Source organism: Coenobita brevimanus, chromosome 81 (genome assembly GCF_032717465.1).
Source record: "Coenobita brevimanus isolate Jiangsu-jjx chromosome 81, ASM3271746v2, whole genome shotgun sequence".
In the NCBI taxonomy this organism is placed as follows: Eukaryota; Metazoa; Arthropoda; class Malacostraca; order Decapoda; family Coenobitidae; genus Coenobita; species Coenobita brevimanus.
This window is the reverse complement of record NC_137034.1, coordinates 24,752,432-24,769,570: the sequence shown is the minus strand read 5'-3', so window position 1 is coordinate 24,769,570 and position 17,139 is coordinate 24,752,432. Positions and strand designations below refer to the sequence as shown.

Sequence of the window (17,139 nt, the reverse complement as noted above, 5' to 3'; positions counted from 1 at the left end):
ATCATGTCTCCTCGGCTTCAGAGAGATTTGTCGAGCTAAAGTGGTTAAATATTGCCTCTATTTAACCTCTTCTGTACGAGAGGTCTTTCCTAATATAAAATCGCTAAGAAGTAGCAAGAATGTACAAAAAATACTCGTAGACACTTTCATACTTATCCTGTAGCACTTGGGTCGTATTCTCTCACCTACATACGACCCTTTCCCTGCTGTAACTCTGATATGAACTCACAAGGTTAACTAAGGACACGGGAAAATTCTGCAGCCATGTTTCCTTAACTATTCTGATAAAAGAAAGTATATTAAACTACGATAATTTCCCTCTCGTACACAAGATCCTTATATATCCGTCTATCAGTCTATCTATCTATCTATTTACTTATCTTTTTGTAGGAGGAACAAGGAGTATGAGAAGACTTTACACCTGTCCTTCCTGCAAGTCTGAGTTACGAGAGGGAATTAGTCGTTGGCGTCTATGCATACGGTACCTGCACTCTGGATCCTTGGGTGAGGCCGCTTAGCTCCCTCCACGTCACTTCAGAGCCTCCTACGCCCACCACGTCCTTCACCGCTACCTGGAAACACCTGGATGACTCGTAATTCCGGTAGTTATGGAAGTGCCCTAACACTTCTTCCTTACCGATTTATTTTCTGATGTAGCTGGTTAATATGGTTTTGCACCTTACTTGTACACAGTATGGTGACATTAGAATGATTTAAGTAACACAGAAAAGGACGGTAAGGTGTAATAAGCAAAATAAATCGCTTAGAAAGAGGTGTAACGAAGCTTGCCTAACTGACGAAATGAGGACCTATACCTCACTTACTACCTCACCTACCGCCTCATTACTACCTCACTTACAACCTCACTTACAGCCTCACTTACCACCTCGCTTACTGCCTCACTTACAACCTCACTACCTCACTTACAACCTTACTTACAACCTCACTTACAACCTCACTACCCCACTTACAACCTTACTGACAACCTCACTTATCCCACTACCTCACTTACAACCTTACTTACAATCTCACTTACCACCTCATTACCTCCTCACTTACAACCTCATTTACAACCTCACTTACTACCTCACTACCTTACTTACTACCTCCACAACCTCACCTGGTCATTCTTGGCGGAGTAGAGGGTGTAGTGGAGGACGACACCTGTGGAGGGTCGAGGGGGAGACCAAGTAACCAGCAGCGTCGTTGGCCCCGTCACCACCGCCCGTATGGCTTCAGGAGGACCAGGTACTGAAGCAAAGATAGTACTCTCTGATGGGCGAAATGAAGCACATCTATAAATAATAAAAAGGAAGTGAAAAGACAAAGAAGAAATGTTCTGATGGACCAGGCATGAAGATAAAGAAATTACTCTCTCTGATGGCCAACATGAAACATATCTATAAATAAATAAAAAAATGAAAAAACAAGAAATAATGTTCCGCTGGGCCAGGCATGAAGACTAAGAAATTACTCTCTCTGATGGACAACATGAAACGTATCTATAAATAAAAAAAAATATATATATAAAAATATCTGATCGTCCAGGCACTGAAGCAAAGATATAACTCCCTCTGATGGGTAAGATGAAGCACATCTATTAATAAATGAAATAAAAGAAATGAAAAGACACAGAGAAAAAAGTTCGGATGGTCATGCATGTGATGTCAGGATTCCGAGGGCTTGAATGGTGAATGAGTGAGTGAGTCGCCAATATCACAATGAAGAAAAGCAAAGAAATTATGAATTATGAATGAATGGCAGTCAATCTTTCATTAAAATTTTTGTTTCTCATAAAAAGAAATATCGATAAAGTATATGCAGATGGTCATTAATGCAAGGTAAAGGCAGGATTCCAGGGGCTTGAATGGTGAGTGAATGAATGTGTGGCCCATTTGGCTGGACGTCTGTTGATTAGTTCCATGTTTAGCCCTTTTTCTTTTTTCTGTCTTTGCTTTCTGAACCCTGACTTACCCCATCCTGACGTGGGAAAAGGAGGTTGGGATGATGTTGATGTTGATGATGATGATGATGATGATGATGATGATGACTGACCGAATGAATAAATGAATGAATGAATGAGCGACGTACACACATCCTAATGAATGCAATATTATTTTCCTTGAGGGTGGCATCGTAGGCAACAGGAGGGTTCGTAACATCTTCTACTTAGATATCTATTTTGAGTAGTAGGGCTTAAGAGTAAATCGATGGCATACAAGAGGATATAATGTGTAGTAGGTAGAATAAATCGCCAGAGAAATGGTGTTGCGATAAGCCAACCTAAAATACGACCGTGAATTTCAACATTAGACTCTAAGTCATAGAGTCGTAAGTTCGATCCCTTAGGAGCTTCCTAACACGTATTCCTGAGCGATTTATTTTGCTTATTACACTTTTCTGTTTATTCGTTTGCGTGTCAGTGGTTCCGAGTATAATGATATTAAATAGAAATAAATAAAGTAAAAGAAGATGAAAGTATAATATCCAGGAATAAATCGTTAAGGAACAGGCCCTACGAGGTCTCCCATGCAATCCAGAATAGTGACAAAAAATGCTCGATCTCTACCATCATCCTCAGTAAATAAAATAAAACAAAATGAAGGTATAGTCTGCCAGGATAAATTGCTAAGGAACAAGCCCTACGAAGTCTCCCATGCAATCCAGAATAGAGGCTTAAAATGCTCGATCTCTACCATCATCCTCGGTGCGACAGAAGACCGGGTAGTTTGGGGCGCTGTACCCGACGTCGTTGAAGGCCGTGACGGTGACGCTGACGTTGGCTGAAGGCGGCAGGGAGTCCAGGTTCTTCTCCAGGTTGGTCGTGTTCACCTGCCACTCCCTACCTGGTGACCGGAAGGCGCAGGTGTGAGTAGGCAGGGGTGGTGGGAGGCCCTATAGTTCTGTGTGTGTGTGTGTGTGTGTGTGTGTGTGTGTGTGTGTGTGTGTGTGTGTGTGTGTGTGTGTGTGGTTAGGGTAGGGTTGGTGGGATGACCTTTGATTCTCGGTGTTTATGCTGTTAGGGCTAGGGACATAGAGTGTGTGTGTGTGTGTGTGTGTGTGTGTGTGTGTGTGTGTGTGTGTGTGTGTGTGTGTGTGTGTGTGTGTGTGTGTGTGTGTGTGTGTGTGTACTCCAGTGTTTCTTAAAGTGTGGTCCACGGACCCCTGGGGGTCCGTGGAACGTTCCAAGGGGCCCGTAAGTTAGTTTGAGTATCAGATAAAACATATAATAGCATCTGGAAGCAATTGAACGACTTTGTAGAATGCAGTGATATTTGTGACTTGACAACTCTGTAGTATGATTAATAAGTAATTCAGTTACAGTTTTAGTACATTATAGCCTACAAACACCTTTACACTCAAGAGGTAGGGTAGGAGGGATATCTACTCATTATTAAGGGTCCGCCACAGGATTAGTTTTACAAAAAGGGTCCCCTGCACGAGAAAGTTTAAGAACCACTGGTGTAGTTGGATAGATAGACAGATAGACAGACTGGCTGATATAGATAGGTACATAGACACACAGACAGACATATAGGTAGTTAGATAAATACAGAGAGAGAGAGAGAGAGAGAGAGAGAGAGAGGAAAAAGGAGGCCGAGGATGAGATGGAGGGTTGGGGTGGAGACGTATACGAGTGACGAATACGATGGTGTGAGCTGGAGGGAGGGCAGCCTGAAGACGGAGGACAAGATGACATGTAGGGGATTTGCTTGTGGCCACCCCCTTCGGGATTAAGGCGTCTGACTACAGATAGATAATAGATAAAATAAAAAATCAAATAGATACATAGATATATAGATACACTGACATATACTCACATACATACATAGGCTACATATTGACAGACAGACAGACCCAGATAGACAGATAGATAGATAGACAGGCAGACAGATGGACAGACAGAGAAAGAAACAGCTAGACAGACATAAAGCCCATCACTTACTGTTGGCATGGGCGTGGGCGTAGGAGGTGGGCGTGGCTGTGATGGTATATCCGGCCACCGCGGCGTGGGCACAGGTGGTGGGCGGGGGCGACCACCACACCCGCACCCCACCACGCCCAGACCCGCGGCACGACACTCCGGCAGGTGGACACGACGGGGCTGACGATCATTACCTTAGGTTATTTTCCATTTCCATCTTACATACAATGACGTTTTTTGCTATAGTTCTTTCATATTAACTTGGCCCAGATTCTCGTCCTTTAGCAGGTCATTTCTCTATCTGTCTATAGCAAGACGCCAAAATCCCGTAAAGGGTGGCCGTTTGTCTCTGAGTTAGTTGTTTTACGGGGAGGGGCACTAACCCTCCACCAACCCACTTGTTGACACGTAGGGAACATGTTTGGATTCAGTGGCATTAAATGACATTGCTACGGCTCTACACCCTTCTCATAACACTTCCTCGTGACTAACAGAATAATCTAGTGTTAATAAAAGATACTCTACGGCTCTGCACCCTTCCCATAACACTTCTTCGTGACTAACATAATAATCTAGTGTTCCTTTATTATTATAACTCAGCATTCAAGATGGAGAGATTGCAATTGTAGGCCAAGTTAGGATAAAGCAAGTATTTACGATGTTACTAAAAACTCTGTAATCATGAAAGAGGTAAAATAAGGTAGATTAGTAGGTAAGAGGGAGTTTTTAGCCAAGCCTCTTTAGTTTCCACGGTTGATTTTTTGCATCTCGAAATGAACGGGTCTTGAAGTTGTCTTGAAGTTAATTTGTTTTTATTTTTGAAGGAAACAATCTTACGGGTTTTGGCTTTGGTTCCTTCTTCCTTGTAGTAGAAAATCATAACTAAAAGAATTCCTAGTATAGTAAGCTTGACTGGAGAGGGGGAATGGAGCTCTAAGGATTCCATGTACTCGTCCTAGCAGCTCTCTTGCCCTTTACCTGCAGTGAGTGTCTGTGAGCTAACTCAAGTCCCTCGTAAGCTGGCATAAAATACAGAGCTCTCTCCTCCTACACAAAATATTCTCTCTCCTTGTACAGAACGCTAACAGTGACAGGCTTTGGCATTCAGGTGGCCCAGGTTTCTCTTCAGTATATTAAGCCGTTTGGCCTGAAAAGCTATACTCCTCTTGCTCTAACTTGGCCCAAAATTGCCATCCAACCAACCTGAATGCTGAGTTGTAAGAAAAGATTGACACTAGATTTTCATGCTGGTCACAAAGAAGTGCCATGGAAAGCATGAACAGCGTTAACAGTCTTTCTCTGCCACAGAGCTACGTGAAATAAGCTGCAAAAGGACGAAAATCTGGGCCAAGTTAAGGTGAAAGGAGTGTAGTGAAAAACATAGTAGATAGTTCACAGCTAAAGGGTTAAGGGTTCGTCCACTTGCCAACCGTATCACCATTTCCTTAGCGATTTATTCTGGACAATGCCCCTCAGAATCCTTTTGTATACCACTGATGCAACAGTGAAATTAAAACAATATAAATAGCAGTGAAGATAATATCAAGGAGTAATATGCAACATAAATCGCTAAGGAAGAAGTGCTACGAAACCTCCAATGTAATCGACAACAGTTCAGAATCTTAATAAAAATTTAGCTTTTGTGGATGTGGTCTCAAATCCATTCCAAAATAGATATATACTCGGACACAACACACACCTTTTCACGCCTGCCTCTGATCTTTGCTCTTAACTCCATCATCTAATATACTATGCTTCTGGCCGTGTGTGTGTGTGTGTGTGTGTGTGTGTGTGTGTGTGTGTGTGTGTGTGTGTGGCAAGATGACTGCAATTGGGTCACAGATAGGTGTGTTTTAATTTTATATAGATTAAAATTTTCTAAAGATGTATGTTGACCCCTAATTGTTCCCGCTGGTTATACGAGAAATGCGTCTGGGATTGTGGCCGCTAAGCACTTGTAACTATAACTACTTTGGACTGGACTATAATGACAGTGATGGAGAGTGAGGGAGTGTGGGCAGGTGTGGAAGGATGTGAGACGTGGCCAGGTGTACAGTACTTGTAATCTGGAGTGTACCTTGGGATGCCACTCACCGTCATGGCTGGTGGAGTCGACTATACTTGGTGAGGACAGTGGGCCTGGTCCCGCCCTGGTGAAGGCTCGCACTGCCACCTCGTACAGCGTGGCGGGTGTCAGGCCTCTCACCTCGTACTGCTCAACGCCACCTGGTTCTGGGCAGCAAGGACCATTTTAGAACTTGTGTGCTACTGCTACTTCTACTGCTGCTACTATTACTACTACTACTACTACGACTACAACTACTACTACGTCTACTACTACTGCTGCTGTTGTTCGGTACGCTCCAGCAACTGCTTTTATTATTGCTACTACAACTTTTTACAACTACTACTTTTACTACTACTAATACTAGTGCTTTCATCATTTGGTAGATGTGGACACCTAGCATCCACTCACTCAGTGTAGAGTTACCCTGAGGTGAGTCTATACTGCATGGCAAGCTAAATGATATTTTGTAGCCCAGGAAATCATTTACTGTGCTGGATGGTAACTGAATAACCAAATGGATACCTGGTGGTCTAGTGGGTTATGGCGCTCCAACCAGGTGTGGTCCATCCACTGGGTAGATGGGGTTTATTGCTCACATAATACTGTTCTACCCTCCTCTCTCTTTATTTCTCGGATACTACCTCACCCCATTCTGATGTGGCAGAGAGACCATGATGATGATGATGATGGTTTTCCAGTGCATTTACGGATTCTGAAAGCAGTTGCATTCGCTGGTTCGAATAATAGGTATCTTTCGGTAACATTTATTATGTACACCCGAGAAAAGTTCCGCGTTATACACTCGCCCACCATTTCGAAATAGTAAATGTGAGACAAGTGGTAGCGATGCAGTAGCCAACATTTATCTATCTGGTAACTGTGTGAGAAGGATGGGGATGGAAGAGGGAGGAGTAGGAACTATCAGCTCCCCCAGCCTCCCTCCTCACTTAACCTCTCCCCTCCCACACAGTGGTACCAGACATTTGAGTGTCTGGCTACTGCTTCACTAGCGGCTCTCTCACGCATAAAGGTCCGAACTGCCAACAGGTGAAGAGAAACACATCTGTAAGGAAAAATGTACCCCTCCTCCATAAATAAATAAATAAATAAATTCTAATAATTACTGTAGATCTGCAAGGTAGAGCCAGGATCCGAGGGGCGTGATGGTGTTGGAATGATTACCTGTCCTTGTCGATGAACATTTTGTTGGTACTTTTCCTGCTTTCGCTTTTCTTGTTTTATGAACTCCACCCTACCCCATCCTTACGAGGGTCAAAGAGGTCAGGATGATGAACATGATGGTAACGATGATTTATTTTGCTCGTAATTGCAGTTCCCGTCGTTATATTTTGAAGAACTTCATATTTCAGTCAGACCTGTAATGTGGCAGACCTGTGACTGTCCTGGTGATGTATATGTGAGTGTGGCAGACCTGTGACTGTCCTGGTGATGTATATGTGAGTGTGGCAGACCTGTGACTGTCCTGGTGATGTATATATGAGTGTGGCAGACCTGTGACTGTCCTGGTGATGTACAGACGTCGGAATAAGTTCGTTTCCTTTTCCGTGGACTAAGGTGTTTGTAACACTGCACGGTGGAGAGCTATCCTCTCCTCCTCCCTTCCTCATAGTCCCACACTCCCACCCAACCCACCCACTTTTCTCTCCGACCCCATAACCCTACCCGGTACCCTCCATACTCTTGCTTACAGTAGGGGTCCTGTACTTCTTGCACCTCTCTAATTACGTGTAGTCCGTACTACTAATAAAGGGATAGTACAGTATATATCATAAACCAAGTTAGAAGAAGGTTTACTACACTGTGAGAGAGAGAAAATAAGTCTGCTGTGATTAAATATTGCGGTAGTAGACACACACACACACACACACACACACACACACACACACACATATGTATAGCATATACTGGTGATCTTCGACCATTGGGATATCGCACCTTATCAGTTATGGTGACGTCATTAATTTCCGCTGGTTAGGACAAGGGTGTGGGTGTTGGTGGAGCTGTTGCACAAAACCCCAGAGTGAGTTCTTATCTGTTCCTCACACCTGCGGGCATAATTATATGCCTCATATCATCACCAGCCAGGGTCACGCACAGACACCTTCGCTGCTCTAGTTTTCCCTAAACCGACCGTTTGCAATGTTGCCAATGTAGCTCAATTACCGCTAGCTCTAGAAATAATTCGAACTAGCAGAAAATATGACATCGAGTGACATGAATGCTAGCTATTTTCGCGGGAATTAAGCCATCTTATTCTATACTGTACGGGGTACACCCAACTGCCTATAGAGAGTCCAGCATTTTATGCCATATAGCAATAACCTTGTGATTTTGAGGACTAATCAAGCAGACTATTGTGTGTATGTACTTGTAACGCTGACTAAACAGCTGATGCCATCCCACAAGCCCGAATCTTTATACCCACGTCACTCCTCCCACCTCTATCAGAGTAACCAATAACTCCCCAGTATATAGCTATACGACTCTGTGGGATAAGAGACATGCCATTCTAGTGATCTCCAGAACTGCTGCGACCATAGGATTATCGAAATAGATCACCAACGCCAGAAATAGCTATTGCAATAGCCTATGCACACTCCGAATATACTGTATATATATATATATATATATATATATATATATATATATATATGTATATATATATATATATATATATATATATATATATATATATATGAAGCGTCAAGTGGCAGAGTGACGTATGCGCCAAAAATGGTCGATGGTGAGTTATTCCTGCCAATATGTAGGTGGAGCCTTCTAGATCCTCCCTGTATAAAGTTACATACAGAAAGGACCCTTATGGCTGGCTGGCAGATGGGCAAGCGTCGCGTGTTTTAGGCCTTGAAAACCCATAGAGGAAGTCTGCTCCCACATGGCAGAAGGACGTACGCGCCACGAGCGGCTAGCCATTGGGAGGCCGCGTCTCAGTGCTGGCCCCCAGCCTCAGCCAGTCCCCCACCAGCAGTGTTACCATATCTAGCATAATTTTATTCTTTTAGCATAATTTTGATCAAATTTTCGAGTCTGGAATATTTTTTAGCATATTAGAAGTTTTAGCATACTTATGCCTCCTGCATACCCTAATGGTGTTGAATTGCACAAGAAGGTTCCACACTTGAAATCCTTGCTCCAGTTTGTACCACATGAGCACCGGGGGTTCTTTAAGGATATTTTCCGTGCCCAGGAACAACTTGGGCCTGATGCGGCAGTTGCTGAAGGGGGCTCAGACCCCGACGACGATTTCCTCGATGAGTAACCCCCTCCTCCTCCAAACACAACATCAACATGTACAACACATCAGAACTGGATTGGTGAATACTGAAATTATAATAGTAAGCACTATGAATCACTCTATAGATTAGATAACTCTTACAATAATCCAGGGAAATAGATTTAATTAAAAATTTACAATATAAAAATTAATCAAAAATAAAAAAAAGCATTATTAATATAAAATTTTAATTTTTATTTTTATTTGGATCACATAACTGTAACCCATGTTAATATTTTGTGTATGACCCCCAATGGGGGGGTGCGTTTGTGTGTTTGGTTTTGGTTTTCTTGTTTTTTTTTTCTAAACAATGGATTCATTAAATTGCATTTTTTGAGAGCATTACATTCATGTAAAACAACATTAGTTTTTTCTTTATACCTTTTATGTACACATTCTTCAAATGTAAGCTTTAATTACTCGAAAGTAACTCCCTGCCGCATACGTCACTCTGCCGATATATATATATATATATATATATATATATATATATATATATATATATATATATATATATATATATATATATATATATATACAGTATCTCAATCAATCTATCTATCTATCTATCTATATATATATATATATATATATATATATATATATATATATATATATATATATATATATATATATATATATATTAGAGATAGATAGATATAGATATAGATATAGATAGATAGATATAGATATAGATATGAGAGAGAGAGAGAGAGAGAGAGAGAGAGAGAGAGAGAGGAATGCAACAATTCCCCGATAACCGTGCATATAAGGATAACTAGAGCGCTACATACTGATTCATTTACCACTGAAACTCAAAAGGTTCGTACCGAAGTATTGTCAAAGGAATAGAAGTATCTTTCTCTCATAAAGATACCGAACCCACCCGCATCAAGTACAGTGTCCCTATCATGGTTATTATGGATCTGGCTCGGCAACATGACAGTTACCCTCCGGGGGCACATAGTTCACCTGAAGCGTTTGGGACTGGAGTGTTTGGGAAACGAGATGTGTGGGAGATGACGGTCGAAAGAGATGTTTGTGATACAGTTTATTCCTTGTTAGTTGTACGGTTTGTACGGACTACACGTAATTACAGAGGTGCAAGAAGTACAGGACCCCTAGCTGGCTGTGAGCGAGAGTATGGAGAGTACCGGGTGGGGTTTTGGAGTCGGAGAGATAAGTGTTTGGGTGGGAGTTTGGGACTATGAGGAAGGGAGGAGGAGGGGATACCTCTCCACCGTGCAGTGTTACAAACACCTTAGTCCACGGAAATGGAAACGAACTTATTCCGACGTCTGTACATAATGTGTGTGGCAGACCTGTGACTGGCCTGGTGATGTATATAATGTGTGTGGCAGACCTGTGACTGGCCTGGTGATGTATATAATGTGTGTGGCAGACCTGTGACTGGCCTGGTGATGTATATAATGTGTGTGGCAGACCTGTGACTGGCCTGGTGATGTATATAATGTGTGTGGCAGACCTGTGACTGGCCTGGTGATGTATATATATAATGTGTGTGGCAGACCTGTGACTGGCCTGGTGATGTATATAATGTGTGTGGCAGACCTGTGACTGGCCTGGTGATGTATATAATGTGTGTGGCAGACCTGTGACTGGCCTGGTGATGTATATAATGTGTCCCTGGAGGTTCTGGCGCCTGACTGCGATGGTGTAGCCTCTCAGGGTGCCGTGGATGAGGAGGGGGTCAGGGGCGCTCCATGTCACCAGCAGGGAGTGAGGACCCCCCGCGGCCACACGAACGTCCCGAGGCTCCCCTGAAGGTGCTGGAAGAAAAAACACATTTGAGTAGAGGCAGAATGTGATTTTCGGCTTTATTATCAAAACAGTGAGGGCAAACGTGTCGACAAGCCAGTACATTCTGACAGTTATTTATAGGCCACCTATGATTCTTGGACGTCATTAGCCTGCATCCCACGTTTCAGGGTGAAGTCAGCCGATTTGACTCAACCTACGCAAGTCAAGGAGTAGATGAAAACTTTACCCTCTAATCCGAGATGTGAAAAGATTATCCTAAGCTGAATGCAATGGACTAGTGGCAGCAAGAATTAACAATGAAAGAATTAGCTATAATTCATTAGGGTCATGTACGCTCTCAGCTTGAATATTGCTCACCCTTGTGGAAGGGATGTGGAGAGGTTGTACTAAAACAACTAGGCAAAATTCAGAACAAAGCTGTTGGAATAATTAATAACCCAGCTATTATAAAAAAAACAAAAAAACAAAAACTCTCCTACAAGTAAGAAGGAATGTTGCCTCCCTTGCATTATTTTACAGATACTTTTATGGCAAATGCTCAGGCGAAGTTGCGTCCATGGTGCCACCTCTCCATGCCTTCCCTCGTGCTACACGGGCATCTGGTAGCGCTCATGACTGGAATGTCACTCAACCATATTGCAGAACTTCAGCCTATCAGAATTCTTTGACTCCCCGAACTGCATCTCTCTGGAACTCGCTCTTCCGGAGTTGTTTCCCTCCAAACTTCAACCTACTGATGTTCAAGTCCAACTGTTACAGTTAATTTATGAATGGAGGACGCCAGTAATTTGGTGTATGGACTTTTTAAATTCATTTGTTTTTCCTTCCTCTATTCTGTTATTTAAAAAAAAAAAAAAAACATTAGTTTAGGGGTCCAGAGGGGCAACCAGTTCATAATTTTAGTCCCAGGTTATCGTACAGCACAATCGGGAATACTCTAATGTACACTTACACCGCCATCTGTATATTTGAATGGACGAAGCCTGGACCAAGAGAGAAGCAAATATTGTCTAACAGTGTGACAGCCATGAGAATTAAACACAAGACTCATGGGTTATGCCTAGTCGTGAGGTGGACGTGTTAACCAAGGCACCACCGGCTTCTGCGTTTTCGAAATCAGGGAAAAATGAAAGTGTAATTAATGTTCGCAGTTTCACACCAAAAGCGACCAATTAAGCGAAGTCTAAGGCACGTATTCTCATCGGTTAAGGAAGCTCCTTAACATCTCCTTAGCGATTTATTTTTGGATACGGCTGATTAATTTCCTTTTCTACGTTATTTATGCAGGATATGGTGACAGTGGAAGGATTTATGTAACTCAGAAGAGGACAATAAGGTGTAATAAACAACATAAATCGCTTAGGAAAAGGTGTTAAGGAACTTAACCAATGAGAATAAGGGCCTAAGTCTTTCTAGTAGTGTGCAGTGTGATTTATTTGATTTTATTACAATTTATACCGCAAGTGAGAGCCAATTTACACTTATCTAATCTACACATGGCAATCTTCCAGTCCTAACCTAATGCCCTTATCAAAGTCCCATCACGTCTCATTCCTACCCTAGTGTTGGTATTAAGGGTTGGTAATGCAGTTGGTAATGTGCCGTGACAATAAAATGCTTAGCTCAAATTATAAACCAGGACATTGTGTTAGACTATGTAATTAGTGTATAACTTTCTTGGTCAATAAATCTTGTATTCTAATTCTTATTCTTGTTCTTATGGCGCCTGGTGGTTTAGTGGGTAATTAAGGCGCTCCAATCGGATTGAGCCTGTGCAGGTTTATACCAAAGGGGAGGTTGGGACTTACTGATCACGTAATGCCACTGAGGGATGAGTGAGCCACGGGCTCCTAGGCTCCTCATGGGGCAACATAGGATTGGATGATAAATGAATGAATGAATGAATGAATGTTCTTATTATTCCTACTGTGGCACAGTGACGGTCCATTGCTGTGACGCTAACCTTCCTCTGTGGCGTGACGGTGCACGTGGGTGAGGTCTGCAAAAGGGCTTCCAGGTGATCCAGGTAAATGGATACGCCACGCCATTGCACAGTGCTCAGGGACAGGAGAGAGTAAAATCCTGCACCAGCCGTCCTCATTAGTGCTAAGATGCGCGTGGGTGATGACTGTGAGACTTCCAGGTTATTGTTATATCCATTAAGCTCCTGAATCCGAATGAAGTCTTTTTTAAATTCTCCCTGCTGCTGCCTTACGATTTTCTTTAACTTTAGAAAGGCCTGTCATACTGAAGGGTTTTTTATCAAGCCTTTATCTAACCCATGCAGTTTCAAAATTCTATCCCACGCTGAGTAAACTAGTCAGGAAATGGCAGGAAAAAATAAGAAAGACATCCTCTGGCCTAACGAGGTTAAGATGGAGGGATTACGTGTTTCTAGGCAATCAGAACAACGCCCTGTCATTACATACTAATAACATAGGAACAGTGAGTGAAATTCTAAATTGCCTTGGTCGTGGTGAAGACGCGTGTGGGTGATGGCTGTGACAGGGTTTTCAGACGATGAATAGGTTAATAGATAGAGGATGGAGAGTGAGGGACTAACGAGGACAGTGTATGTGAGTGAGGTGGAGAGGGGGAGAGGGAGGAGGAGGCCGAGGATGAGATGGAGAGATGGAGTAGAGAGGTATATGAAAGAGGGGGGTGTGAGCTGGGGGGAGGACAATGAAATGACGGGGGACAGGGCCACATGGAGGCGATTTGTTTGTGGCCACCCCTTACGGGATTAAGGGGTCTAGAAATACATAGATAAAAAGAATAAATAAAAGACGAGTGCACCCCTTCACCGTATACTTATAAAAAAGAAACTATACTCCTTTTACATTATCTTGGCCCAGATTCTCATTTTGTGGCTCATGTAGCTCAGTGGGGAAAAAAAAAGACAGTACAGCAGCTCTACATCCTTTCTGTAGCACTTCTTCGTGACTAGCAGCCTATTTTTAGTGCTACTCTCTTGCTGCAACTCAGCAATCGAGATGGAGAGATGGTAAATTATAGGCCAAGATTGAGTAAAGTGGGTACCATATAGTAAAATCCTGCACTAATTTCCCTCGTTGGTGGTGACAAAAATGCACTTGGGTGATGATCGTGAGAGTTCCAGAGAGAGAAAAAAAAAGACAATAATAATGACTACGCCATGGAATTGTACAGTGCCTGAAAGGAACGACCAAGTAAAATGATCTCACCTTCCTTGGTGATGAAGCGTGTGGGTGATGACTGAGAGAGAGAGTTCCAGGAAAAAAAAAAATGACATTAACGAAAAGCATTCCGGAGCCGAATGTTAATCGCCCGCCAGAATATGCTGCTGACCAAGTCCAAGCTCAAGAGGTTCATAAGATATAATGGTGCTAAAGGCGGATGTTAAAAACTAGTTGACCTTTGGCAGCCATTTGAGTGACCTTCTCCTTGACCCTGAATGCCCATTTTCGAATTCGTCCAAGATTTTGACAATATCTTGATACCCTGAAGGTTTTACGTTGATAGCTCAAGCCGTTCATGAGATATAACGGGAACATGCATGCACGCACACACACACACACACACACACACACACACACACACACACACACACACACACACACACACAGAGGCGGGCAAAAACATTACTGCTCCGCTTTGTAAAGGCGGGCAATAAAAATGAATACACCCTGGAACTGTAGTGTCTGAATGGGAAGGGCTAAGTCAAATGATGGCCTCACCTTCCTCTGTGGTGGTGAAGATCCGTGTGGGTGATGGCTGTGATACTCCGAGGTCGTTGTGTGCCATTAGTCTGACCATATAGGTGTGGTGTGGGGCCAGGCCTGTCAGCACGTGGGATGCCGTCCACTGCCCTACACTCACATTGCGACTGTGGCCAGACCAGGACTCCTCCTTCACCCCTGCAGCATGAGAAGGCGAGCATAGTATTTACTCAACACGTTAAACATAGCATAGCATAGCATAGCACAGCATAGGGTTACATAGCATACAACCACCCTTCCCTTCATACTCAAAACAATCCCTCCTTATCCTTATACTCAAAACGACCCCCTTATTCTTATACTCAAGACGACCCCTCATACCCTTATACTGTATGGTGACCAAGGCGGGCTGAGGCAGAGTCCATGACACCACCGCTGACCTGCTCGTGACCTCGCTGACCGTCACGCCAGAAGGGGCAATGGGTGGCTCTAGCAGGGGTGATAGGAACGTGGGGTGTTATGAGTATAATGCTATTTGGTATGGTGGTGTTAAATGGTGTAGTGTTATTTAGTAAACACAGCTTAGATTTGGCTCTCTGTGATATTGTTTTTGTTTTTTTCTTGGAGGGAACAATCTTACGGGATTCTGGCCTTTGGTTCCTTCTTCCTGCATAAAAAAAAGTACAGTGAAATCCAGAACAGTATTGATTGGTACAGTGATGGTAGGTATGGTGATCATAGAGATAGTGAAAACAGGTATAGTGACAATAGGTATAGTGACAATAGGTATGGTGATAATGGATGTAGTGACGGTAGGTATAGTGATAATATTATACAGCGGTAGGCTAGGAAGTACAGTGATATTAGGTACAGTGTTAATAGACACGGTGTGCTTACCTATAACAGCCACGTGGAACACCTGGGAGTGGGCGCCGTGTGGGTTGGTGGCACGGCAGGTGTATGGACCCGCGTCGGCAGCAGTCACTGACACCATTTCCAACACTGCCCTCACCACACCGCCTGCCTCACTCTGCCGAATCCTTACCCTGTGTGTGTGTGTGTGTGTGTGTGTGTGTGTGTGTGTGTGTGTGTGTGTGTGTGTGTGAAGAAAAAGATAGAATACTTTAAAATAATCTCTTCTGGTTCGAAAATTCTCTCCAATCTCAATAAAATTTTTGGTGACAGCGGTTAAAGAATATATATTACATCGTAGGTGGTGGCCACCATCATCCACTCACTTGATGTAGCGCTGCCTACTTCTTCCTTCACTTTATCATTCTTTTTCTGTGTCTGCCCTCTCATTTCCTATTTCTCCCATCTTTCTTGTCACTCTTTATAAATCTTCTTTCTTTTTCATATGGCTTTACATTGAGTGGCAAGCCTAATGGTTTCCTGTCCGCCAGGAAACCATTTATAACGCCGGGTGGTAACCATATAACCAACCCATACGTGCTCCCTACGTGTCAACAAGTGGGTTGGCGGGGGGTTAGTGCCCTTCCCCGTAAAACCACTAACTCAAACGGCCACCCCTTACGGGATTACGGCGTCTGGCTATAGATAGATAGATAAAGACGCTTTCTCTGGGCTTCCGTTTGAAGGCAGCGGGGATAAATTGAACTGGACTTGCAATGAAGGGGTTAAGGAAGCTCCCTAACACCATTTCCTAAGCGACTTATTTTGCTTATTACACCTTACTGTTCTCCGTGTTAAATAAGTCATTCTAATATCGCCCTGTTTTGCAAATATAAATATGCAGATGGATATTAACCAGTTATTTCCAAAAATAAATCGCCAAGGAAGAGGTGTTAGGGAGCTTCCTTACCCGACGAGAATACTAGCCCAATTGTGACAGTGGATAGTGTTGGTGTGAGACCTGACAGTGGTGGTAGTATTATAGTAGTAGTAGTAGTAGTAGTAGTAGCAGCAGCAGCAGCAGCAGCAGCAGCAGCAGCAGCAGTAGTAGTAGTAGTAGTTGTAGTAGAAGTACTAGTAGTAGTAGTAGTAGCAGAAGCAGTAGTAGTAGTAGTAGTAGTAGTAGTAGTAGTAGTAGTAGTAGTAGTAGTAGTGGTGGTAGCCCCGGTTCATCTGAAAAGTGAACCCAGTGGAGTACAGGCTTAAAGTGCCATTCTGCTGTCACCATCCTCCTGTTGGGGGATAGGGAAGGATCTGAGAGACGTTTGTATACCCAGGAAGTTAATCCGCCTGGTTATATCAGTGCCACCACGTGAAGGCGTCCCCCTCCAGCACAGGTGTTATCAGGTAAGTAAATTGTGATCTTACGTGTGTCCAGGTGAGACGGGGTCATGGTGTCGGAGCCAGGTAAGGGTGAGGGGGTCGTCACCTGTGGCCTCAC

General features: G+C 43.2%; 1 protein-coding gene across 1 annotated transcript in view; it reads right to left on the bottom strand.

The window, feature by feature from the left end:
- LOC145409510 (cell adhesion molecule Dscam2-like) overlaps nt 1-17,139 on the bottom strand; it is a 62,780-nt gene that overhangs the window by 32,179 nt on the left and 13,462 nt on the right. Inside the window, exons 11-21 of the mRNA XM_080279900.1 lie at nt 17,067-17,139; nt 15,684-15,832; nt 15,168-15,275; nt 14,805-14,984; nt 10,886-11,096; nt 6,355-6,359; nt 6,020-6,151; nt 3,947-4,105; nt 2,697-2,846; nt 1,121-1,251; nt 486-572 (exon numbers count right to left, since the gene is read on the bottom strand). The exon at nt 17,067-17,139 is cut by the window's right edge and continues 69 nt beyond it. Coding sequence (XP_080136026.1) covers nt 486-572; nt 1,121-1,251; nt 2,697-2,846; nt 3,947-4,105; nt 6,020-6,151; nt 6,355-6,359; nt 10,886-11,096; nt 14,805-14,984; nt 15,168-15,275; nt 15,684-15,832; nt 17,067-17,139 — 1,385 coding nt within the window. The remainder of the gene's footprint in view (nt 1-485; nt 573-1,120; nt 1,252-2,696; nt 2,847-3,946; nt 4,106-6,019; nt 6,152-6,354; nt 6,360-10,885; nt 11,097-14,804; nt 14,985-15,167; nt 15,276-15,683; nt 15,833-17,066) is intronic.